The sequence below is a fragment of the Phyllostomus hastatus genome, unplaced genomic scaffold, assembly GCF_019186645.2.
Source record: "Phyllostomus hastatus isolate PE091 unplaced genomic scaffold, TTU_PhHast_1.1 phas_contig_81, whole genome shotgun sequence".
Taxonomy (NCBI): Eukaryota; Metazoa; Chordata; class Mammalia; order Chiroptera; family Phyllostomidae; genus Phyllostomus; species Phyllostomus hastatus.
Window position 1 is genome coordinate 2161335 of NW_025333962.1, and position 27196 is coordinate 2188530.

Consider the following 27196-nt stretch of genomic DNA (forward strand, 5'->3'; position numbering starts at 1 on the left):
GAAATGGCTGCAGGCTCAGAACAGGAAAGAGAGTAGGGCCCTGGTGGGCATCCTGAGAGCAAGCAGAAGGCCCCCCAAACACCTCTGGGGAAAGGAGAAGGAGGCAGAGGCAGGAGCCCCATGTGCTGGTAGGTAAGCTGCCCCTCCAGCATCCCAGAGGCTTCTGCCCACTGGTTACCCAAGAACCCAAAGCCTTATTTCCTAAAGCTCAGGAGGAAGTATGTGTCCTGCCAGCCTGACCCCAGCAGCAGCTCCCTCCTGCCCAGGGCCCACCCCTGCCCAGATCTCCACAACTACTAGGGGTAGAGCTCTGTCCCCCAAAATTCATGTCCACTTGACTCTCAGGGTGGGACTTTAATTGGAAAAGAGGTTTCTGCAGATACTTAATGACTTCAAGATGAGAACACCCAGATTATCTGGAGGCCCTGTATGCCATGACAGGTGCCCAGACAGGAACACAGAGGAGAACCCAAGTGGCAAGGGAGGCGAGACAGGGAGACCAGGGGCAGCAGCTGGGGGCAGAGGTAGGAAGGACCCTCCCCTGGAGCCTCCAGAGAAAGTGCAGCCCCCGACACCTTCATCTCAGACTACCCACCTCAAGGTCTGGTGAGATGAGCGTCTCCAGGCTCATGTGTCCCTCCCTAGTGGGAGGCTAAGTGGGAGAGGCCGAGCTGGACATTGCTGGGTACCTGGGACCCCAGTGACAGCACCATGAGGGGGAACCTGCAGACATTCAGTGACCTGGGATCTCAATAGGGTCCCCACACATGAGCTGTGTCCTCTCCATATATGACAATGGATATACCACCCATCCCAAACCTGGGTCCAGTTGGGCTGTGCTTGGGCTTTAGAAAAGACAAAGCTCCCTAAACACTCTCACATAGTCAGGGTTCACCTGAACAGGCCCAACAACCTGCCTCAACTCTCCTCTCTTGGTATTCAGCCCCAGCATTCAAACTATATACCTCCTCCCTTCTCCTGCAGGCCCTCCTCCCTCACATGCTCCTCCCTCAGACCCTCCTCCCTCAGGCCCTCCTCCCTCAGGCCCTCCTCCCTCACATCCTCCTCCCTCAGGCCCTCCTCCCTCATGCCCTCCTCCCTCACATCCTCCTCCCTCAGGCCCTCCTCCCTCAGGCCCTCCTCCTTCAGGCCCTCCTCCCTCACATCCTCCTCCCTCAGGCCCTCCTCCCTCAGGCCCTCCTCCCTCACATCCTCCTCCCTCAGGCCCTCCTCCCTCACATCCTCCTCTCTCACACTCTCCTCTCTGAGGCCCTCCATCCATAGGTTCAACAGAGGTACTCTGAAGTCAGCAGACTAAGTCGGGGTATAATTTAAAATATGTTTATTTAGTGTTTCCATTTGTTTCTGGTTGTGTTACACAAAGCCATTAAATAAATACATTCTCCAAGTCACTCGAGTACACACCTATTCACTATACAGATGAGGTAGAGAAGTGGGCAGGCCGGCAGAAGCTGAATACCCAGAGGAAAGTTGTCATATGTGAATGCCCCTCACCTCCCGACCTCTGGACCTGGACAAACCAAGCCCGGAACCCACATCTGAGTGGCTGGGGGGAAGCAGGTGGCCGGGACCCGCCTGGCCCTCAGCATGGTGGCCCTCCCCCAGGGCCCCTCATAAGGCTGAACCCAGAGCTCTGGCCCCACTACCAACATGTTTCTTCAGAGACCCTCTGCCACATGAAAGAGAAGCACATTAAGGAGAGGTTCCATCAGTGGGAGTTGTTTCTTCGCTTAGCAAAACACTCTGATATATGTTTATATATAAACAAACCAGCCAGCAGACATTTTCAGCCTGCCTTGTTTAAAAAAATACTTTTCTTAATATTTATGACATATAGCTAAATGTATTTAGTTAAAAAAATCCTTCCTCTGACTTGCCACTTTTCCAGACCCAGTAGTGACTGGCTAGTCTTATGATGGGAGCATGACACTCCACCTGCTCTGGGCCCCAGCAGGTGGGGATCCGTGGGGACAACCAGGATGCACCCTTGCTTACCACACCCTGGCTCTGTCCAGCCATGTCTGCAGGGAACAAGGGGCAGGCCCACATCTCCTGCCACTGCAGAGTCTATCTGTCTCCCTTCTAGGATGGGCCTCCACAGCACAATTATTCACGGAGTGTTCTTTGAACCACAGGAGAATAAACTTTACTATTAACACTATAAAACAGGGACTAAGAGACCCACATTAACATAAATAGGTTTTCTTTTAAAAACACAGTTCCCTGGGGTTCCTGGAGCCCCCTGGGACTCCGAGGAACACCCTAGCTCAGTAGTTCCTGCTTCCACACTGCCTGCACCCTTGGAGCACAGCCACCCAGCCAAGCAGGACAGGCCTAGGGCAGAGGCTCCAGAGCCAAGACTGCCATTCACGTCAATGTGGGAAGGAGAGGCCCATGCTAAAGAAGGACACAGGCTGGAGGCCATATCCAGCCACTCACAGACCACACCAACACACACACATAAGCACATGCTCACACATATGCACACATACCAGTCATGCCTCCCACACAACACGCATATAGCACACATGCTCAGGTGTGTGCATCCATGTGCACAAGTGCATAGCCATGAACATATGCCTATGTCCATAATCATGTGCACACACCGGATATAGGCATGTGCTCACATACATGAGCACTCATGCACACACACCACACATGCTAATACACATGCATCTCATAAGTGTACACATTGCACATGCATACACATACACCACACACCAAAACCAAGCCAGGTCAATGTAAGCCATCCTTTTCCCCTTCTGTCAAAGACAAGAGGATGGCCAAGGAACATAGCCATTTGCCAAATCCTGGCCCCAGACACTATCACATCTCTCCCCACCCTGCTTCCCCCATAGTGACACAGAGAAAACTGTGCCTTCTTTGTGAAATAATCGCTCCAAGGGGCTGGCCCTGCCCCTCTGCCCATGCATAGCCCTTGGGGAGGGCAGGGCAGCCTCTGCCACTCCCAGCCCCAGAATCTGCATTTGGGAGCTGGAGTGCAGGGCTGTGTACCCACAGGCACCCTTCTCAGGACGGCCTCCCTGGAGGTGGCAGCCTGGACCTGACTTTTGGAAGCCCTGAGGGAGGAGGCCAGACATAGCTCACTTTAATTTAGAACAACAGCAACATCTCTCTTGACTTAGTGGTTTCAAACACAAAGCAGATCAGGCAAAGAAGTCTGGGAATGGGGGACGAGGAAAGAGGAAGGGGCCCCTCCAGTCTGGAAGAGCCACAGCCTGGGATACAGTGGGGACAGAGAAAATAATTATTATATATTAGTTAAATAAAAATAACTTAAAAGTCACTGTTATCACTCCAAACAGAAGTGTTTGATGTTAGGGGTGCGGCGACAGTGTCCCCCACACCTGGGTGGCTGGCTGTCCCTCTCTTAGTGGTTTGACTCTAGCCAGAGCTGGCGGAGGGCAGCCCACAGGCTGCTGCAGAGGCCCTGTGTAGTTGGTCATGAAAATACACTGTACTCCTCAGAGGGAGCCCAAGTGTCAAGGGGTGCTGTGATACAGGAACTGGAGTCTTAGGGACAGACACAACCTGGAAAGCATCAGTGCAATGCTGTCAGGTCCCTGGGAAGGACAAGCAGAGAGTATGCAGAGGTGAGACCAGGCCTTTGAGGGGAGACAGAGATGCAGAGACAGCTCCCCAGCCTGCCCTGGGCTTCTGCTCCTGCCTCATACCCAAATGTGCTGGGGGCATCCAGTCTGGGGCTCAGTCTGCAAGTGTGGATGTCTCTGCTGCACATGCTGCCTGCACCCCTGGGACAGCCTGGCCAACTGGCACTAGCCCTTGCAGGTATAGACCTCCTCCCGCTGAGTGCACTGTCTGCACTCCACGTAGCAGCACCAGCGCACCTGGCACTGGCAGGGCCGTGTCACCACCCGGCTCTGCGTGTTATGGCCACGTCCACAGCAAATGCTCTCGCAGTTCTTCTCGCGGTGGCACCTGCGGCCTGCAGTGCCTGGGGAGAAGCGGCCAGCCAGGCAGAAACTGGGTGAGTCATCCAAGTGCACCAGCTCTGGTGTACGGGGCAGTGGGTCACCACCTGTGCTCAAAGCCCGGCCCCTGGGCGGAGAAATGGCACCTGCCTCGCCAGCAGCCTCATTAGTGGTGCTGCCCACCTTGAGTGCTGTCTCGTACTTGTACTTCAGGCGCTTGCCCACCTCATGGAAGGGTGCCAGCTGTCGCCAGCACGTCCGCACGGTACAGGAGCCAGACACACCATGGCACTTGCACGTGGTCTCCACCCCAGCCTTGATCACCTGGAAAGAGGAAGGAAGAGAGGTGAGCCTGAGGGTCCTACCTGGCACACCAAGACCAGACCATATGGATGACTCCAAACAAGCCAAAAACCAGCACGCACCTCAGACCCAAACCCCATTGCCTCCAGACCCAGGCACAGCCTAGAGGGCCGCCACAACCCATCACCCAGGCTCCCTGGCTTACACACCTATCCCTCCGCCTCCAAGCCCCCGACTACCTAGGACAGAGCCCTACAGGTATCAGCGTGGCTTCCAGAGTGACCACCACAGCACCTGTGGCACTGTGGAGATAATCCCTTCCCACCCAGATGTTCCTCCCTGTGTCTAGGGCTGCCCCTGCAAGGACTCGACAGGCCACCCTCCAGCCCTGCCATCAGCACCCCATCAGCCAGGACCTAACAGTGTGCTCTCTATAGAGCTGCATGCCCAGTAGGCAGGATTGGCCACTGGAGCCTACAACTGAGCTGACCACGTCCCTGCCTAAGCATTGGGGCCTGGTTTGCTGAAAACACAGGTGCCACCTGACGAACCCAGAAGTGGGATGCAGCTGGCCAGGACAGGAGCAGGTGTGGCCAAGGACCAAGTTCTGCTCAGGCTCTGGGAAGCTACCTGAGACCCAAACAGGATCCTTCTTCTTCCAGAACTTGGGTGTCACCTACAAAGCCAGAAGGTCAGCCCAGCTGCCCCACTGAGCCTCCTGGCAGACTGCCCACAAGGGGTCCCTGGATGGACGTGGGAAGGCAGGGCAGGGAAGCCCTCTCCACTGGCCCAAGCTAAGCCTGAGCTCCCTAGAGGGCCACGTAAGGGGATTAAGAAACACAGCCATGTTCCCTGGATGTGTAACAGAAGAGTCACATTTAATGATATTTTGCTGAGAAACATGACAAATTTAATTAAAACACTGCTTACCCAGGCCTAGAGCTAATGGAGCACTTTTTCTGAGTTTTCTGAATTTTCATTTATCCTTTATAAGAGGCAAGTACAAAGGAAAAGAAAGGGCCTTGCCTGGGGGATTTAATCTCCCCACACCCCTCCCCATAGGATGGAAGGAGGGAAGGAGCTCCCCTGCAAGACCCAGAACTTCAACTAGCCAATACCAAGGCTGAGACTGAGTAGGCTGTCTCTCATTACATACCCCCTGGCTAGGCTCCACATTCCCAGCATCCTGTGTAGGTCCTAGACAATGGCTGAGCCTGGGGGGCATTTGGTGGCCCAAGTGGCTGGGGTACTAAGGGCTTGGTGTTTGGCACACAGTAAGGACTACAGGTATGGGCCTGATGCCTATTCCAGTGTTGTGGGCTGGGGAGCCAAGGGCCTGCAGGGATGGTGAAGGGTGGCAGGAGACAGGTTCCCTTGGGCCCAGCCACACTTGCAGCCAGTAGCCCCCAGAAGGGCCCAGTCCAAAACATCAAGACACACCTTTTCCCGAGTCTTCTGAGCTGGGTTTGCTCAGAAGAGAGTCCTGGCCACAGAGGAGAACCCTGAGGCAGAAGTACCCCCCACCCCCCGACACACATACTTGGACCAGCAGCACTACAGCCTTTCCCCGGGACTCCTGGCCTGCACATTCCCCATACTGCATCCACCTAGGTCCCTGGTAACAGCACCACTTGCCTCTTGACTCTGGCAGGCAGGTTCTCAGTCTGTCCTCCTTCTGGATAGATGGTACCCATGACAGAGACCTTCCTGGTAGCCTTGACTACCCAGGGCCAGATGCAGATGGGTCCAGACCCACCTGGCTCCACCCCAATCAGCAAAAAGGAGGCCTTCCAGCTCCACTTCTCCATGGGAGGCCAGAGGACACTCTCCATGGGAGGCCACTGGCATCCTCTGTGACAACTAGCATCTCCATCTATTTGGCAGGTAATGAGCCTTATATAAGCTGAGAATGGAGGACCCTGACTGGTACCACCTGGCTAGAACAAAAGCACAGAGACGGCAGACCCCATCTACTCCCAGCCCCCCAGCCCTCCTTGAGCCTGGCCTGCCCCCTTCACCACCGCCCCCACAGCAGCCCTCCCCTGCCTGGCGCCCTCCCATGCCTGGTGCCAGCCCCCTCCCCTCTTGCCTTCACACCCACGAGGTTGTTGTGGAAGTCCACACGGGCACGCAGGTCCTTGCTTGACCGCCGGCCCAGAAACTCCTTGACGAACTTGCTGCTGTACTTGAGGTTGTCCCCGCAGCCACCCCACTGCCAGGCCTCACGGTTCTCCAGGTCGGGTGCCTCATCACAGGTGCAACGCTCCATGCGGCCTGCACTGCAGGCCTTGGCCAGTGCGTGTGTGAGGCCAGCTGAAGAGATGGCATAGAGGAAAGCCGTCTCCTTGAAGCCTGAGGAGGCAGTGGAGCTGGTCAGCAGTGGCACAACAGCAGCCCCCCATCACTTTTCACAGCCAAACCATAGCATTCCAGATGAAGCCCTGAATCCCTGACTGTTGGCAGGATCCTTCCTGTAATCCACTTGGGGAGAATACCTGCCTGGGATGATGGTGCACCTGGGGGAAGGCTCTCCTATGTGCATGAATAAGGTGGGACAGGGAGGATCCAGGGGTACTGGGGCCTTGGTTCTGTCTGGCAATCAGTGATCCCATTCGTCTGGGTCTCCCACCCACCAGAATGGCCCATGGCCCTAGAGAAGCCCTGCCTGGGCCTGAAGTTCCGGGTTTTTAAACAAGGACATCGAGATGCTCTTATTGTTCCCAACAGCTCCCACGTGTGGAGGAGACATGAGAGATGAGATGAAGCTCTGTGCTAGAAGCACCAGCTGGACCCCTGCCAGCACTGGGCCTTGGCCACAGGCATGTGGCAAAAGCCATCAGAGCTGCCTGGGGCCCTGTCAAAGCTGCCAAAGGCTCCTAGTCCTTCCAGCAACAGTTCAGGCTTGTGTGCCAACAGGGCAGGAAGACAAGGTAGGGGCAGGAGGACAGGGACAGAGGAGTCGGGAGGGGCAGAGGCAGAGAGAGTAGGGAGTGGTGGGGCAGGAGCTAGCTCCAGAGGCTTCTAGGCCCCAGCTCCTCTCCCCTGACCCAGGACCCCTCCGACGGTGTACCACGGGTTGGTGCGCCTGTGCCTGTGCCCGGCAGCCCACTGCCCCACCTCCAGTGCCACGCACCTCGCTTGAGCAGGCTGGCCCGGTAGCGGCCTTCCAGGGTGCAGTTCCAGCGCTCGAAGCGAAACTGGTACTGACACTCCAGGGCGCTCATGCTGACTGCCTCCACCAGTGTCTCGGCCACGCCTGGGTCCCGGCGGCACATACGCCTCTGCTTCCGCTCCAGCTTCAGCCGATCACAGGCCTTGTAGTGCGCCTGCGAGGCTGCCTCAGGATCCAGGGTCAGTGGGAGGATGGTCAGGGGCTCACTGCCGGTCAGCCTGTGCAGAGAGACCAGGGCGAGCACCGCCCCAGAGAAAGAGCCTCTGCACACCCACACTCCAGCCTTGAGGGTTCAGGAGGCACACATGCCCTCCTCCCCCAGTCTCTTGCCCACTTACCCAGCTGGAGGAACTCACATCTGCAGTCCCCCGCTGAGGGTGAGCCCTTGTGAGGGTCCTAACACATTCCTTGCCCTCCAGCAGCCTGCCCACTTGGTCCCCGGGTCCCGACAGATCTGCCAAAACGCCTGCACCAGAGCAGACCTGCCAACCCGGAACCTGGGTGCCACTAGGAAACCGGCGCGTTTTTGCCGCAGCTCCACCCTGGGCCCTGGCCCGCAGGGTCGATAATCTGCCCCCCTGACCTGCTCCATCCAGGGACTGACAGGACTGGCCTTCTGTATGCTATGGTGTCAGTGTCCCCAGAGAGACAACTGCTCATTTGGGCCCCAGGCATGTCCATGCAGAGCCACACCCAGACCTTCAGCACTTGGGAGGGAAAGAGGCCCATCTGGGCAGAGGCAGGGCTTAGAACCTCCATTCAAGCATCTTGGAAACAAGCCTCCCACACCAGCCTACCCATGGGAACTATGGTCCCTCACCACACCCCATCCTCCCTCCTGCTGCTCCTAGAAAAGCCCCACTGAGGGGCACAGTGGCCTCAAGCCTGACTCCCAGAGCCACAGCTTTCTTCAGAAGGGATTGGTGGGCCCTCCTAGAACCCACTGTGTAGTAGACCCTAGCAGCCTCTGGGGAAAACCTGGATACTGACTTTCAAAGCTCCCCTGTACCCCACACCCTTTCAGGGCCACCCCATACATACCCCAGCATGGCCTCTCCCAGGCCCTCCCTGGGGAAGGGGCATCTACCCTGCTGAAGGCCCAGGTGGGCCCCAAGACCCTGAAGGGGCAGGAGAACCAGTGGGGAGCCAGGCAACACTGAGGGACACCAGGGCAAAAGGCCCCAGGGTGCAAAGGGGAGTAGCAGGCAGGAACAAGGTATCCCTGGAGGGTCACAGAAGCCACAGAAGCAGGCCCCAGACCAAGGGTGTGCCCCCCACCCCATCCCTTCCACACCCTGGCTCAGTGAGAAGATCCACCCCAGGCCTGGGCCCTACTCCCCATATGCTCAGCCAGCACGGCACCAGAGTAGAGCTCTGTCCATGTCCTCGCTAGCTCCCATCCTGCAAACTTCACTGCAGGGACAGCTCTCTTCTGAATGATGCTCTGAGCCAGGAGCCACCCTTGCTCCCCCACCCCCATGCACAGTGGGAGGCTAGCATGGGCAAAGGCTAGGGGAGAACCCCAAAGGTCCTGAGGCACAGGATGGGCCCAGAGTGGGTGGCCCACAGTTGCAGGTAGAGAGGCATCAAGGCCTTCAAGGACAAGGTACCTATAAGCTCCAAGCTGGGATGCTGCACTAGAGAAAAAGTAGGTAAGTGAGGAGGCAAGCAAGCAAGCCAGCCAGAGACCTGCACCCCCAATGCCACTGCAGGGTGTAGGGCTTCATGACTAAGGGCACAAGGACACAGCAGGGACTGCCATGGGCAGCCTCATGGACTTCCAGGCCTCCTGCCCAAAGACAGCTGCTGAGGCAGACAGGGAACAGGCAGGGGCCCGTAGACCCCAAGCTTGAGGCTAGAAAAGCTGTGCTCCCCACACAAAGGCAGCTCACACAGTGGAGACTTATCCCCAGACAGGAATGTCAACAGCTGTGCCCAGAACGAGTGCCAGGCAGCAGAAACCCTGCAGCCTCCAACTTGCATGAGATTAACCAAGCTCCAAGTGGTGCCAAAACATTCCAGCATCCAAGAGGACCCCCTAAGGTGGGGCTAACATGAGAGAACCTGGGGCCAGCCTAGGCAGGGCAGCTGTGAGGATGAACAAGGAGAGAGGGAGGAGGGTGGGCCATGGTGCCTCCCAACTACCCTGTACATAGGAGAAGAGGGCAGGGGTCCCCCACCAGGGCTGTACCCAGGCCACAGGGCACATGGGGGCTAAGAGCAGGAGCCCCCCATACCTGGGGCCACACTGCCTCCCTGTCCAGGGAGGCTGAGGACAGAGGTCCCCTATACTTGGGGTCCCCTCATCCACACTGCATATGGGGCCAAGAACAGGAGTCCCATAACACCCAGGGCCAACTGTGTGTGTTGGACACTACACATTCAGGGAGAGGGAAGGATTCCCCCACCCATACAGGTGGCATGAGGGTGCAACCCCAATACAGGTACACTGTTATGCTCCCATGGCAGCCCCTCCCCAACTCTCCAATACCAGCACCCAGACAGCCCTTGCCCAGAACCTTAACTGTTGGGGAGTGTTCAGTGCATGGCCCTGTCTCAGGGCTCACAGCCTGGGATGCAGAGAACAGACCCTTATGGAGGTGCTAGGTAGCAAGAGAAGTGGGCAGATGACATCTGGGGTCAGGGAGCAGGGCTGGCCTGGTCTCGATGGAAAAGGCCTCAGTGATGGGAGCCAAGGATCCAGGACAGGAACCCAAACCCAGAGGAACCACAATAGTGCTGGAGGGAAGAGGAGAGGTTTATAGACCACGCCTAGACTCCGGCAGGCTTTTTTCAGAATGACTCCATCCAGAAGACCTTGAGAAAGTAATAAATTTGACTCTAAAAATGCAAGAATCTCTGTACAGTGAAAAAGTAGCATAGAGTTTTAAAAAACAATGAACAAGAGTTGGGGGAAATGTTGCAACTCAGATCCCAGACCAAGGGCCCACTTCCTTTGCTTGTGTGCTATGCATGTGTGCACGTGCATGTGTGTGTATGCGTATTTTCCTCAAAATCAATAGTGAAAGGAGTCAATTAGAGAGGACACAAGTGTGAACTTACAGTTCAAAGGAGGAAATACAGCCGCTGATAAAGCTTAGTCTCCACCCCAATCAAAGGAACACAGAATAAAAATATACTGATATTACTTTTCTTTCATCAGATGAGCACAAACCTGATTAAGATTATTGTCCAGGATGAGGAGAGGTGTCCTTCCGTGGCTGGAATCCTGGACTCATGTATCTACAAAAATTTACCCACCAATTCCTTCTAGAAAACAGGCTACAGATCTGTTACCTTAAAACATACACACGTCACTCAACTCCACGCTGTCACACTAAAATGCTGGAGGTGCTGTTGGTTATACAGTCAATCCCTTATCTGCAGGAATATGTTCCAAGACATACATTCCAGTATGTTCTTAGTGGATGCTTAAACCTGCATAGTGTACCAAACCCTTCACATGCTGTGATTTTTCCCATACTCACACACCTATGACAAAGTTTAGTTCATAAATTAGCACATTAAGAGATTAACAATAGTAAAGTAGAATAATTTTAAGAATATACTGTAGAGATGTTATCTGAATGCAGCAGATAACCTCTCTCTCTGATAACCAAGCAGATCACCAGGACAGGTACTCAGAGACTGACAGGTAGGGAGCATCTACAATGTAGGAATGCTGAACAAAGGGACAAGTTACGTCCTGGGTGGAATGGAACAGACAGTGTGATTTCATCATGCTACTCAAAACATCACATAATTTAAAACTTATGAATTGTTTATTTCTGGAATTTTCCATTTAATATTTCTGATCATGGTGACTGAAATTGCATAAAGCAAAAGTGACTGCAAATTAGGGGACTATTGTACAAAAACTGGAGATGGACTGAACACCTGGATCCATCCCTCCATGGCAGACTAGCCCGGCCTGCCTCAGTGCTGCATGTTTTGTCTGCATGTACAGGGGCAACCCAGGACACAGGCAGCCTGGGGCACAGGAAACACCCCTCTCTCACCTGTGGCCTGTGAGCTTCTCACATATTGTACTGTGCATGTGTGATGTATCCAAAACAACATTCAGCATACAGCAGGTGGCACAGGTTGAGTCCCTCACCTCAAACCCCCACCGAAGTGCAGGCCCTCAGCCCTGTACGCTAGCCTGGCAAGGAATCTCTGCCTATTCTACCTGCCTTGGGGACTCTGCCTTCCAGCCCCAAAAGTGGCCCAAGCCACCTGGCATAGCACAGGCCCCAGCTCAGCCTGCCCAGCTCAATGCAGCTGCCACCCCACACCCCTACCCCAAGCAAACGTCTGGCCCAAGGCAGACAAGCCCACAAGACTCTACACAGGCAGCCCTTGAGAGGTAGCAGAATCCCTCCAACCCCTGCTTCATCTGGCTGGCCACCTCTCACAGTGCCACACCTGCTTCCCAGGAAGAAATAACAATAAGACCTAAATGCACTTTACCACATTCAGGTATTTCCCTTTAATCTTTAACATTCTCAAGAGATACAATTTGTCCAGGGAAGTGTAGGAGCAGCTCTCACTCAAGAAGCAACCAAATATTTAAAGAAAAATTAATATGTATCCTTCTTAAACTACTGTAAAATTTAAAGAGGGAGAAAACACTTCCAAGCTCATTTTATGCAGCCAGCGTTAACCCTGATACCAAAATCAGATAAAACCACTACCAAAGAGAGAGAGAGAGATTGTGTGGGGTGGGGTGGAGAATATGAGAATTACAGGCCAATATCCTTGATGAACACAAAAGCAAAAATTCCTAACAAAATATTAGCAAACTGGACTCAAGAGCACATTAAAAGGATTATACTCCATGACTAAGTGGGATTCATACCAGGGATGCAAAGGTGGTTCAACATCCACAAATCAACTAATACAACACATCACATTAACAAACTAAAAGATAAAAACCATCATCTCAATAGATGCAGAAAAAGCATTTGACAAAATTCAACATCTTATTATGACAAAAATTCCCAACAAAGTGAACATAAAAAGAACATACTTCATTATAAAGGCCATACATGCCAAACCCACAGCTAACATCATACTCAACAGTGAAAAGCTAAAAGCATTTTCCCTAAGGTCAGGAACAACACAGGGATGACCATTTTCACCACTTTTACCCAACACAGTACTAGAAGCCCTAGCCACAGCAATAAGACAAGAGAAAGAAATAAAAGATACCCAAATCAGAAAGGAAGGAGTAAAACTCTCGTTATTTGCAGTAGAGACTCCACCAGAAACTACAGGTGTTTTATAGTTTTAAACTAATAAATGACTTAAGTAAAGTTGTAAGATACAAAATCAATATACAGAAACCGGTTGCATTTTTATACACCAATTGATGAACTATCAGAAAGACAACTTTTTTAAAAAAATCACATTTATAATTTCATCAAAAAGTATAAAATGCCTAGGAATAAACAACCAAAGAAGTGAAAGACCTGTACTCTGAAAACTGTAAGACAATGAAGAAATTAAATTAAATTAAACATAAATAAATGGAAAGATATACTTTGCTCATGGGTTGGAAGAATTAAATTGTTAAAATGCCCACACTACCCAAAGCAATCTATAGATTCAATGCAGTTACCATTAGATACCAATGGCAATCTTCTCAGAACTAGAACAAATAATCCTAAAAGTTACATGGTACCATTAAAGATCCCGAATAGCCCCAACAAGCTTGAGAAAGAACGAAGTAGGAGGTATTACACTACCTGATATTAAATTATACTACAACTCCACAGTAATCAAAGTGGCATAGTACTAGCATAAAAACAAACACACGGACAAATGGAACAGAATAGAGTCCAGAAATAAACCCACCCCTACATGATCAATCTATGACATAGGAGGCAAGAATATACAGTGGGGTAAAGATGGTCTCTTCAATAAATGGTGTTGGATACCAGGGATTCGACACACACATGCAAATAAAGGAAACTGGACCACTTTCCAACACCATACATAAAAATAAACTCAAAATGGACCAAAGACTTTAATGTTAGACCTGAAACTATAAAATTCCTAGAAGAAATTATAGGTAGTAAACTCTTTGACATTGCTCTCAGCTATACATACATATATTTAGACACTATCTCCTTGAGCAAGGGAACAAAAAGAAAAAATAAACAAATGGGACTACATCAAACTAAAAAGGTTTTACACAGTGAAGGAAACCATCAATAAAATGAAAAGACAATCCACTGAATGGGAGAAGATATTTGCAAATGATACATCCGACAAGGGGTTAATATCCAAAATATATAAAGAACTCATAACTCAGCACACACAAACACACAACATACTCAATCAACACACACAAAATCAATCTGATTTACAAAGTGGGCAGAGCTCATGAAGAGACACTTCTCCAAAGAGAACAAACAGGTAGCCAACAGACATAGGAAGAGATGCTCAACATCACTAATCATCAGAGAAATGCAAATTAATCATCAGAGAAATGCAAATTAAAACCACAGTCAAACATCACCTCACACCTTTTAGAAGGCTAACATTAATAAATCAACAAACAACAAGCGCTGGTAAGATTGCGGAGAAAGGGGAATACTTTTGTACTGTTGGGTTGATTGTAAATTAGTGCAGCCACTGTGAAAAGCAGTATGGAATTCCTTCAAAAATTAAAAATGGAATGGCCTTATGATCCAGCGATTCCACTTCTGGGTATTAATAAAAAAAAAAACAGAAAACACTAATTTGAAAAGATGTATGCACCACTATGTTCACTGCAGCTTTACTAGTAATAGTCAATGTACAGAAGCAACCCAGATGTCCATCAACAGACAAATAGATAAAGAAGATGTGGTGCATATATGCAACAGAATATTGTTCAACAATAAAAAGGAATGAAATCTTGCCATTTGCAACAACATGGATAGACCTAGAGGGTATTATGCTGAGTGAAATAAGTCAAACAAAGAAAGACAAATACCATATGATTTCTCATATACATGGAACCTTAAAAAATGAATGAATAAACAAAACAAAACAGAAACAGACCCATGATATAGAGAACAAGCTGATAGTTGCTAAAGGGAAGGCAGTGGGGGGTGCGGGGGCAGGGGAGTAAAATAGCCAAAGCAACTTAAAAAAAAAAAAAGAAGAAAGTTGCAGGGCTGACACTATCTGATTTCAAGATTTATTATAAAGCTCAGTAACCAAGGAAGTATGGTGTTTTTGTCAACATAGACAAATGAAGCAAAGGAAGAAAATACAAAGGCCCAGAAATAGGCCCGAACATACATGGGCAACAGATTTTGCTAATAAAGGTGCAAAAGCAACTTGGTGCAGAAAGAATAATCTTTTCAACAAATGGTAGTGGAGCAATTAGATAGCTATATGCAAATAAATAGCTGATCCATACTTTTTTTTTTAAGAAAAAGATTACTTTTTAAAAAAGATTTTATTTATTTATTTTTAGAGAGGGAAGGGAGGGAGAAAGAGAGAGAGAAACATCAATGTGCGGTTGCTGGGGGCCTGCAACCTAGGCATGTGTCCTGACTGGGAATCGAACCTGTGACACTTTGATTTGCAGCCTGTGCTCAATCCACTGAGCTACACCAGCCAGGACTGATCCATACTTTTTACTGTATACAAATATTAATGTATTAATTCAAGACAGATCATAAACCTAAATGTAAAGCCTAAACCTTTAGTACTTTCTAAAAAGAAAGACACAGCCTTGTGCTGGGGAGTTCTTGAGTCCCTGCCCACAGAGGTCAGAGGTGACCACCATCCAATCTCCACAGCACCCACACCAGGTGCAAACATCCTACAGGAAGGGTGGGTGTTTCACTCATTCCTGGATGAAGGCTACCTTTCCATTCTCTTTATGATGTCTTTCTGTAAACAAAAGTTCTTAACTTTACTGCACCTCAATGTTTAGCCTTCTCCTGTCTGCTACTTCTGTCTCATTTTAGAAACCCACCCCTGTTCTAATGTTACGAATACAGTCCCCTAATATCCTCCAAAAGCTCCCCATCTTGCTGTGCACCGCTAGGAAGTGCAGACCCTCTGCTTTGCCATGTCCCCTCCACATGCACAAAGTCACGTGGGAGACAAGGGTGCTCTGAAGGCTGGCAGGACACTACAAGCCCAGAGGCTTGGAAAGTATGCCCACAGAGCCAGAACACACTTGCTGTGTGAGAGGAAGATTCCCATCTTGCCTGAGGGGCTGTTAAGACAGATGGCCTCAGGCCCATTCAGACAAGGGTGGCAGCAGGTGTCCCCATTTACTGGTCTCAAAGAGAAGCTTTTGCCACTTCACTGTGAAGTATAAAGCTCACTGAGTGCCTCCTATGTATCAGGATATAGAAGTTCCCTCTGCTTTTAATTTTCTAAGAGCCTTTGAAAAATCATAAATGGATGCTGAACTCCATCCAATGTCATCCCCATACCTTTTGGTATGTGACTTTTCTCCTTTGGCTACAGTGGGGGTTCCCACACTGGATAGCAGTGATCCTGGCATGATGGATCTCAGTAGTGCTTTGTCTGGGTCTTTCACATCTCTAACTTTCTTCTTTGTGCTCTTCCTGCTGAGTTTAGGTGCTTGAGTGAGTGTTCTTTCTTAAATGTCCTAAAAGAGTTGTGTCTACATAACTGTTTGGTAGAACTTGTCATGAAGCCACACAGGCTGACCTTTTCCTGGTAGAACGACTTCCTTTCTGGTCCAATTTCTCTCTTCTCTGTTTTTAAAACAACTTTATTGAGATATAATTCACATGCCATAAAATTTAATGTGCACAAGTCAGTGTTTTGTAGGATAATAACACATATGGGTAAGTAGTCACTTTTAGGGTATTTTCATCACCTGAAAAATAAACTCCATACCATTCCTGTCTCTGTGGATCTGCCTATCCTGGACAGTTCATATAATGAAATCACACACCATGTGGCTGGCTTCTATCACTGAGTACAACATTCTCAAGATTCATCCACATTGCAGCCAGTGTTCGTGCCTCACCCCTTTCTATTTTCGAATAATGTCCCACTGTAGGATGGAGCCTGTCCTGGTTACCCCTCAGCTAACATATGTCTGAGGAGGTGCTCAACCGTTAGCTCTGATGCACAGTGCCACTAGGATCACTAATGTGCTCACTGGCTCATTTCTTGCGAGCATGGCCCCATGCTGCTGGGTCACAGAAGAAATCCATGTTTAATTGTAGAAATGCCAGATAGTTTCCACAGTAGTCTCACCATTTACATTTCAGTGACCCAATTTCTTTACTTATTATGGTATTAGTTGACATTTCCCTATCTTGAGTTTGTTTCTGTTAGTTTTCTGGTTTTCTCTATTTCCTCTGAATTTTCAGATTTACTGGCATGAAATCCTTCATTACATCCCCCTTGCTTTATTCTGTACAATCTGCGAGATGCTCCCCATAGCAGGACACACGTCGTATGCCTCCTCCTCAGATGTTCCCCAGACCTTCACAGATGCAGATTTATTCACCTCCAACTCCAGTGCTTCCCTTCTGTTCATTTCTCACCATTACTTCATTCCCTCCACATTCTTTGCCATCCTCCTCACTTCTCTTCACTTCTAAAACATGCATTTAAGTTGCTGCAGTCACTGATTTGGTCTCTCCAGATGTGCAGCCTCAGATCACTGTGCAGAGCCTGGGTCACAGTGCATCCTTCAATCTCTTCCCTTGTTTCCCTCTATGTCCTATGGCCCGCAGAGTTGCTGTGCTGTCTCCTACATTCTCTCTGTGTCTCCCATACATGGCTTAGTCAGCTAGGAGCTGACCACAACCCTGTCACCTCGATCTGACACCAGGGGCTTTAGTTCATCCTTTCTACTGGCCATGCCTGTTTCCTCTTTTTCTCCTCTCTTGCCTCCCTTTGGGTTATTTTTACTGTTCCATTTTCCCCTTTATAATCTGCAGTTTTATATTTCCATTATTTTCATGAATACCCTCAAAATTACATGAGGCTATAACTTACCCACATCCAACGTGGTCAACACTGTCCACTCTGGGCAACAGGAGGCCTGAGAGCACAGCCCCTTGATGCTGGATGGTGTGCTGCTGTGTATTCAGTTCTGCTTTTAGGACCTGACAAGAGGTTGTTTGGTGCTCCCTGTCCCCTGACACGACTGTCTCCTCACTTCACTACTTCCCCTGCCTGGAGCGTGGCAGGCTGCTCCCCAGGCCTGAGTTGAGCATGCCTGTCTCCCTCAGAGCACCTTGGAAATGCCTTGATCTCACCGAGCTATGGGCAGTACTGTCTTTCCCATGCCACATCTCTGGTAAGTTGTCAGCTTGAGGACCCTCAGAACGGTGACCTGCATTCTGTTTCTCAGACTGCTTTAAAATTCTGTGCTCAGCGTTTTGTGCTACCAAGTTGTTATATTCCGGCCTGAACTTTCACGCTTCTGCTTGGAAAGGCACTGGGCCTCTTCAGTCCCCTTGACTGCTCCCAGAAGTTTCAGGAAATCCTTTGCCATTCTCTCCAGACACTGCCCTGCCCCCACCTCCAGGCACTGGTGAGTGTGCAGGGCCTCCCACAGGCCGAGGTCTCACACCCTCTGTTTGTTGTGGTCTCCTGCCCAGGCCACACCCCAGGAATGCCTCCTCACCTATCCTCCAGTTTGCTAATTCTCTTCAGCAGTTTCTAATCTGCTTTTAAATCAGTCCACTGCCCAAATTTTTTCCCCAATTCTACTTGGGCTTCCAGACTTGCTGGGTCAATCTGTGTATCTCATTCCTTGCAGAGAGTGAAACTTACTTTGTGCTGCACACTGACTTGTCCACTACCATCATTTCGGCGTGGCTTTGGTTGCACTCCCCCAAAGCCTGGTGATACCTGAACCTGCTGGTCACCGTATTTGACAATCTGTTTGCAAGAATAAGCTAAACAAAGGATAAAAGGACCCATTCTCATAACAATCCAGAACCCCAGAATGTAACTTTACTTGGAATAAGGGTGTCTGCAGATGTGACCCAGGTGAGGGCCTAGAAACAAGGCTGTCCTGTGTTGGCCCCCACACTATTGGGAACCTCGCCCTGACCACCCCTGACCACCCGCAGCAGCTCTGCAGGGACCCAAGCTTTGCTGCACAGCAAGTGCAAAAGAGCCTAGGACAGCCAGGGCCAAGTCTGTGGACACCTGTCCCTCTCTGAGGGCCAGGCCTGAGGCCATTATGGGTGCATGCTTGGGGACAGGGGACAGCCCTCTCAGCTGGTCACACACCATCACACCTGCCCCTAAGGGCAGCCAGGTGGCAGATGGACACTGCCAAATGAGGGTTGGGGGGTGCAGGTGTGGCCCAGGCTGGGGTCAGAGATGTCATTGCCCTTAGGGCCCCACTCCTGAACAGACCAGCTAGGCCTGGCCCACCCTGTCCAGCAGCCCCCCACCCAGTGTCTTGCTGCTTTCTGCTGGGGGTAGGGTGGTGACAGATTCTGACTACCTTTCCTCCTGCCAACAGGTCTGGTTACCCCAAGGGCCACCCTGCCCACAAACTCAGCTCCCTGGGCGTGGGGGAAGCTGAGACCCTGAGCTGGGCGGAGGGGAAAAGGCTGGAGTTCCAGAAGCCACAGTGCCCTGCCAAGGAAACCTCAGCCCCACCAGACGGCATTTAATTTCTGTGTGAATCAAATTCAAAACAAATTCCAGTGCTGAGACACTGGTTCTGAGGTTAACCCTCCACTCTCCTGCAGCCTGCAGTCTTCTGCCCAGCACTCAGGCAGCAGAGATGGGGACAGGGGTGCAGAGACACTGACCAGGTCTAGGTACTTCTGAGTGCTCCATCACCACCCAGTGCCCAGCATGCCAAAGAGGCCAAGACAGGAGGACAGCCCCACATGGGCAGGCTATTCACATTGGAGCAGTGTGAACAGCCCCATGTCTAATGGCTGTCACCTCTGTCAGTTGGGAGAGCTGCAGGACCCCTGTTTCCCTATCTCATTGGGCCCCAATAATCAAGGGCACAAAAAGCTCCCAGTTCCATCACTGACTGGCCACCCAAGGGAAGCTTCTCACCCAGGTCTAGCCACCCTGAGAGTCAGCTGGCAGACACATGACTCAACAAACCCCAGGACATGGGGACCTGTGCTCTGCCTAAGAGAAATGTCTGTCCACCCTTGGTGGCCCCCAGAGTGAACAGAACCCACAGGACCCACAGGTCCTGAGGGCTGCTGGTGACTGGCCCCTTCCAGGAGCAGGATGCTGGAACCCAGAGTGGAAAGGGGGCCTGTGGGATCCCAGCCTCACTGATGGCTGAAAGGAGAAGACGGGCAGTGGTGGCTTCATGAGCCAGAGCAGCAAGGCCGCCTCTGTGTCCTAGTCACCATACCCAGGTGGCCACAGATCCACAGGGATGTTATGGAAGGACAGGCAAGAGGCCAGGCAGGTGCTTGGAGGCCATGGGAGGACCCCATCACAGCCACCCCCAGAGTCACCTCGATGACTGGCTTCCTACCCACAGCAGGCCTGCCAGGTGCAGGGCACAGACAGGGTGGCCGAGCCGGGAGAGGGCGGCTCTGACATGTGCTGGTCTGGGAGCCCCTGGCAGCCTCTCCACACAGGCCAGACCACTTCCCTGGCCACATCTACCTCAGGTATCGCTAAGAAAAACAAACGCAGCTTGAGGCTTGCCTTTTTCCATTCCCTCGTCTGGCTGCCGGTCTCGAGGTGCAGGGCCTGCCAGCTGGGCGGCTGGGCTTCCTCCTGCGGCCAGAGGCACCAAGCCAGCAGAGAACCACTGGGAGGGGTAGGAGAGGACGCAGGCCGGTCCTCAGGTCACAGAGCCTCGCTGCCTCTCGCCACCCAGGTCGGGGGCTGCCCTCCTGTGGTGGCCCCAGCATAGCCACCTGCCAACCAGACTAGCCCAGCCCACAGATGTCCCTTGGTGATTAGCCCTCTTGGGAAAGTCATTGCCCAGCCCAGGCCACTGGGTCTGAAGCACAGCCAGCCACCCTGTCCCACCCTCATCCAGCAGAGCCCCAGGCTCTTGCCCTGCACCCTTACTCTGGGGACTCCAGGCTGCCCTCCACCCCTCAGCACAGCGCCCATGCCACCCACAAAGCCGGCATTCAGATATCTACCCAAGACCAGCAGGTATGAGGGCAGCAGGCAGAGGTCAGAGCAGGGTCTGGCCCACCTGGTGAATGCCTTGGACCCCACACTGGGCTCCTGGGTCCAGAGCCAGGGGAGGCCTCTGGCCCAGCACAGTTTGGAAGAGACCCCATGAGGGGTCCTCCTGGCCTCCTCAGAGGGGAGCTCGGGCTACAGTGAAGTACGATGTTATGGGACTATCCTCTGGCTTCCTAGAGCAGCTGACAGCTGAGGCTGACCTGGAGCACAGCGGCCCTGCCCTACCTGCCAGGGGCTCCCCTCCCAGTGGGGCCTGGCCTTGCCCACCTTCCAGACAAGTGGGTCTCCTCCTAACCCAGCAGCCCAGCAAGTGGGGTGGGTACCACAGGGGCACTCACCACCCACAGGGACAATACACAAAGGGAGGTGGTGCCCCCAGGCCAGGATTAAGGGGACTGAGTGCTAGCTTCTAACAGGTGTTGTTTTTCTTTGGCCAGGAGAGCAGAGCCAGGCCCGTTATCAGCTCATCACTCCTCCCAAGTCCAGGGCCTATGGCCCATGGGAAGAAATCATGTGTGCAGATTCTTTCCCATGAGAAAAGCTGCCCACACACTTCTCATATTGTCCTCAACACTGAGACGCCCCTGGGCAGGGGTGTCCTTGGCTGGGGCCACCCTGGAGCTAGGACAGGGTCCTGCTGGTGCCTGAGGCACTGGAGTCAGGTCCAGGGCCACAGTGGCAAGAACAGGAGCAAGATTACACCAGCTGTCCAACACCCCCACCCAATCCAGACAGCCACCGGCTGTGGCAGGATGTCTGCTCACACAGCTGAGGGAGCCAGGTGGCTGCAGCTTCCTCCTCACCTCAGGCCCAGCGCAAGGCTCACACACAGCACTCCCTTTCACGAGACCCCAGCCCAGAGCTCTGGTGGCTGTATTGGGCAGCCAGGCAAGAGCACCCTCCCCTCCCTGGCCCTGTGGAAGGAGGCCAGGGCAGGACAGTGCCAGCAGGGTGAGGGGGTCCATGGTCCCCCAGAGCAGGCTGGCTGGGAGGAGGAGGAAGAGGGACAGACACTGGAGACCAGAGGTGCAGGAAGTGGTTAGTCCTCCCAACCTCAGTCTATCTGCCTGCTCCTTCCACCTGCCTCCCCACTACTGCCCCAGGCCCACCTGGGAGACCAGGATACCTCATTCCCTTTGATGGTCTCCGGGGCCCCGGCCACAAGTACTAGCAGAATCCCCCGTCCTTGGGAGGCTGAACACTAGGCCCTTCGACACACCACCATCCTCCCCTGACCTGAGTGTCCCCCTGGCTGGCATTTGGAGGTCTCACCCACAGGGCACAGGGCCACGACCAAGAGGCCTCAACATTCTCCCTGTGGCCCCTTGGCTGCCCTGGACGTGACAATAAGGTCTTTCACCTGGGTCCCCCTGCTGCTCAGCTCCTGGGAAAAGCTACCTCTCTCCCCCAGAGCACTCTGCTCTCCGTGGCCTGCCCCCCAAACTTTGGGTCCAGTCATGGCTGTCCTGAGGTGGGTCTCCGTGGACAGCACCCTCCTGACTATCATCCACAATCCTGCTTGCTCCATTCTGCACCACTACCCCTGATCCCCAGCCAGGGGCTGCTGGGGCTTCTCTCTTCCCTACAGTCCCTCTCTGGTTGCCCACAGCTGGGCCTCAGCCCCCATCCTACACATAGCCCTTATCCTACACACAGCTCCTGCGCCCCACTGGGGCCACCCTACTCTCCCAGCAGCACCCTCTCTTACTCCTTGCCCTCACAGGCCCACCGCACAACCTGCTCCTCTGGCCCTAGGAAGCTGCCCTCCCTCTTTCCTCCTGGAACTAGCTGGGCACCCCTCCTCTGAGCCGCCCTCAGGCATGTGCCCACATGCCCTGCCCCCACTGGGCCCCAAGCTGGGTACCCAGAGAAGCAGAGGGAGCCCTCATCTCCCTGACACTGCATGCATGGCTGCCGTGACAGCAGCCCCTCCAAGTAGCGCTGGTGCAGCCTCCTCAGCCAGGCCCCCCAACAGGCCCCCAGAACAGACTCTGGTAGAGAAACAAGCAGCTACACACCAGCTCCTCACACAGTTAAGCTGGGGGCCAAGCTAAGAAGACCTGTGACCTGTGGGGGCAGCCTCCATGTGCAGGGGCCAGACAACAGGCTGTCACTGGTCAAGAAACCAGGTTCAACTCAGTTCAAGAAAGACCCAAAATATATAAAGAACTCTTACAACGTAACAACAAAAAGAGAAACTCAACCAAAAATTGAGCAAAGGAACAGAATGGACATTACTCCAAAGAGGACACACAGATGTCCAACAAGCCCATGAAAAGACGTCACCTCACCAGTCACCAGGGATGTGCACTCATGCCCACCAGGACGGCGAGTATAAAAACAGTTAAAAATTATAAAACCACAGAATAACAATCATTGACAAAGACGAGGGGAAACTGAAGCCTTTGGGCACTGCGTGTGGGAATGTGAAATGGTGCCCCCCACTGTAGAAAACATTTTGGTGGTTCCTCCAAATGTTAAACACAGAATTATCATGTGACCCAGCAACTCCACTTTAGTATACACCCAAAAGAATTAAAAACGTATGCCCCCCAAAAAACCTGTACAGCCATGTTCACAGCGGCATTACCCACAACAGCCAAAAGGTGAGAACAACCCCAAAACCAACTGAACGGATGAGAAAAACTGCATGTGTCCATCCAACTGAATGTGCTCAGTCACAAGGAGGAACAAAGCACTGACACACACTGTAACGTGGATGAACATTGAAAATGACATGCTCAGTGAAATAAGCCAGACACAAAAGGCCACATATCGTATGATTCCATTTCTATGAAACATCCAGAACAGGCAAATCCAGAGACAGAAAGTGGATTAGTGGTTGCCAGGGCCTGGGGGTGGGGCAGTGGGATATGAAGTTTCTGGGATGATGAAAATATTCTGGAATTAGATAGGGTGCTGGCTGCACAGCTTTGTGGATGACTAAAAACCACTGAGCTGTCCACTATAACAGGGTGAATTTAGAGGATGTGAGTTATGTGTCAATAACAAAAAAACAGCCTCACACCCACTTGGCCCCCCATTCACAGTGGTAGAGAGCACCTCAGCTGCCTTTCAGATCTGCTCTGAGTACCCCTCACACTCCAATGCCAATATCCAGCCAGGCTGGGGGAGCCCTCAGTGCCACACCTAGTGCTACCTCCTTCATGCAGGCCTCCAGGCAGCCTGGACCAGGGAGGTAGGACCAGCCTGCAAACTGTGGGCTACAGGGGTCAACAGTGTGAGATAGCCTCAGGACTCCTGACACCCCTTCCTATTTCCTTTGAAGAGTAACCAGGTTGGAAGCCACTGGCAGCCCCATGATGCAGGTCTAGTGACCTCACTGGAGCCCCTGCTGCAAGCTGCCAAAGCATGCACCTGGATCTAGAAGCAAATGGCAGTGAGGGGCCCCAGAGCCAGGCATGGTTCCCCACAAGCCCCAGATGTGGCCCCATGTAGGAGCTAGCAGGAACCTTGTCCCGGGGTCTGGGGAGTCCCCTCGTGACCAAATTTCAGCACACACCTGAGGATACAGCCAGAAGGACTAGGCACTGGCAAGCACCACCCCCTACCAACACCCAAAGCAGACCAAAGCCATCAGCCCACCCAAGTCCGTGAGTCTTTATCCCCAACTCGCCAAGAAGCCTGGGGCAGCCCTCCTGCTGGAAGCCATGGTTCCCTCCTCCTTCTAAGAGGGCATTGAGCCAAGGGGGCTAGGCCCCCCAACACAGGCATATCCACAGCCCCGGGAAAGCTAGATGGAAATGCCACCTGCTAAGCATGCCAGAGAAGGACCAGGTCAGAGGGAAGAAAAGCTAGCCAGTGAGCAGCCTGGAGGGTCCTGCCTAGTGGCCAGAGGCCAGAGGAGGGCAGCAGGAACGGGGGAGTGGATCTAGGGTTGGTTTGCAGCCTCAGAGGGGGCAGGGAGGACTCCCGCCGCCCACGTGACCCTCCCCCAGGCCAGCCTCTCTGGGTTTCTGGGCTGTAACTGGAGCTGCCCTGACTGTGAGCCTCCAGCCTCGGTGCCAGGCAGAGATTTCAGAGAGGGGGAAGGGATAAGAGGGCCTGGATCAGGTCCTTCCTCCTGCTCCCTCTGTCCTGCACACTGAATACAGAGGCCCACTGGATCCAGCTGGACACTGCCTCTCTTAGGCCATCTCCTACTCCCTCTCCCTCCCGCTTCTGCCCCTGTGCTGGGCCAGCAGAAAGGAGACCTTGGCCTAGCAAGTCACCATGGGCCAGAGGCAGGGCCTCCATACACAGTGGCACAGAGCACAGGATGTGTTACCCAGTCCCCTCCTCCCAGACCTGGCCCCACCTTGGGAATCCACCCTGTCTACCACTGTCTTGAGGTGTATGCTGCATGTGGACCCCTCCAGCACCCATCCCTTTACTCTTCTCACAGTCCAGCTGGTGCTGGGCATGCTGCCCTTACCCTCCAGGCCCACCGAGCAGAGCCCTGACTCCTGCCTGGTGCCAGGGGTGGCAGTGATTCCAGCAGAGCCAGCTGTCACCAGGGCATCACATCTGCCTCCAAGCTCCTCAGGAGCCTCATCTGATCAGGCCTTTGGGGCCAAAAAGCAGAACCAAGCTTTGCCCACATGCCACATGACCACCAGGACTTTTCTCTGAGAGGGAGTTAAAATAGACACACTAACAGCTCAAAGACTTCCTCCAGAGGTGCACAGTGCAGGGAAAATGGAGAAAGAGAGATACTGCAGAGGTGGGGGCAGGACTGGAAGCTGGGCCCAACCTCCCCCTGAACTGATCTTCCCTAGCAGGAGTGGAGCAACAGCAGACTCCCAGCAGAGCACAGCCACAGCAGACAAGCCTGGGGTTTGTCTGGAGCCTGGTGAACAGACCTGCAGCTGGGCCAGGACAGCAAGAAGGCACAGCTGGCTAACAGGCCAGCGTGACTCACTCATGGACAGCCATCCTCTGACCCTCCCTCTGCCCATGAGGGCGAGGTGAAGGCTGCACAGATGGCGGGCAGGGGCGTGCCAGCCTCCCAACAGCCTGGGTCCCAGTCAGGGCCAGCCCCACAGGCAGCCAGGAGAGGGCCTTGGGGTGGGAGCTCCAGGTAAGGGGACATGGAGCTGACCCTGAAAGACAACCCAAGAGAAAGGAACAGAAGGAGAAAGGGGAGGGGGAGATAAACACAAAGGAAAAGTTTCCCATGAAAATATTTTATTTTCTTTGAGAACAGGATACACCTGCAGGGCTCCTCGCCCAGTCAGTTTCTCCCTGCTCCGGCTGTGCCACATTTCTGGACCAACAGGGCCCTCTGCCGGCCAGGCCGCCGCCCGCTGCCGCAGGGGCCAGGGGCTAGGGAACAGGTGAAGGGCGGAGGGCAGCGGCCCAGTGTGGCCGAAGGACGCCTCGGACAGGGGTCGGGGCGAAAGAGTGGGCATGACTTCAGGGTCGGCGTGGGGCGGGAAGGGGGGAGGCTGAGGAGAGCCGGAAGGCTGCCCAAATTGGTGCCACCCCAAACTTCAGTGTAGCCATATGCGTATCGCATCGAGGGTCTCCAAAGGTCGCTGGGTTAGATATCCCAGACCTGGAAGTGAGGGACAAGCCAGGGGAGGGAGGAACGACAGAGACAGACACGCCAAAACCACCCACACTGCTGCTGAGGAGAAGCGCACGGGGCAGTGACCCCCGAGACTGCGGGCGGCGCCGTTCACGGCCCCGCCAAGCCCTGCGCTCCGGCCGGGTCCCACGGACGCGCTCCCGAGAGCCGGGACCCGAGTGAGCGTCAGAAGGAAAGCGCAAGAAAAATAAATTCCTCCAGCTTGGAGTTATTTTTTTTCCTTTGGGGCTCAGTGCAAGGAACATCTGGATTTTGTACGTATTTTTTTGTTGTTGTTAAATTAACTTCTCGAGGAGAGAAAGGAGGGGGAAGCTGCAAGGGGGGTGGGTGGGCAGGGGCTGGGAGGCTCCAGCCGTTTGGCAAGAACTCGGAGGCCTAAAGGAGCTGGGACCACACCTTGGTCTCTGAACTGCAGGGAGCCCGGCGCTCGGCTGCGGCCGCGGCAATGACGACTCCGGAGTTACAGAGGACGGCGGCCCCACGCCAGTCCGAGCGGTACGCGGGCCCCTCTCCCCGAGCTGCGCAAAGGGACTCAGACTCCGGGACACAGACAGAGACGCGCGCGCCACAAACAAACAGCTCCAAGCAACCCGGCGGCCCCCACCAGTCCGGCCCCGCGCACCTGGTGGCCCCCGCCCCCGCGCTGCCCCCGCACCGCCCCCGCCCCAGGCCTGCCCGCCAGTCTCCCCGGCCGCCAGGCACCTACCCGAAGTAGGCGGCCGAGGGGCGCAGCGCGGCAAGTAGCAGCGTCAGCGCGAAGGCCACGGCCAGCCAGCGCGCCAGCAGGGGCCCATCCAGCATCTTGCCGCGCCACGGCGGCTGACCATCGCGCTCCTGGCCCCGCGCAGGGCGCCCCGCGGCCGCCGCCCTCTTATAGCGCCCAGAGCGCCAAGCTAGGGGCGGGGCCGCCAGCTGGGCTGGACCCACCCGGCCCGGGGAGGGGTCACGCCGGCGCCGGGGGCGGGCAGAAACCCGAGCCAGCCCGCCCGCCGCGCTGCCTCTGGGGCC

At 53.4% G+C, this 27196-nt stretch overlaps 1 protein-coding gene across 2 annotated transcripts; it reads right to left on the reverse strand.

The window, feature by feature from the left end:
* Window positions 1–1327: 1327 nt before the first annotated feature.
* WNT9A (Wnt family member 9A) lies at window positions 1328–27159 on the reverse strand. Of its 2 annotated transcripts, none has more exons than XM_045850619.1 (4): window positions 26895–27159; window positions 7411–7667; window positions 6379–6629; window positions 1328–4298 (listed from the first exon to the last, which is right to left on the reverse strand). In XM_045850619.1, the coding sequence occupies exons 1-4, from the start codon at window positions 26987–26989 to the stop codon at window positions 3819–3821; spliced, it is 1083 nt and encodes a 360-aa protein (XP_045706575.1). In that variant the 5' UTR covers window positions 26990–27159; the 3' UTR covers window positions 1328–3818. The 2 variants fall into 2 exon arrangements, with proteins under 2 accessions (XP_045706575.1, XP_045706574.1); XM_045850618.1 differs by having other exon boundaries at window positions 6367–6629.
* Window positions 27160–27196: the final 37 nt, after the last annotated feature.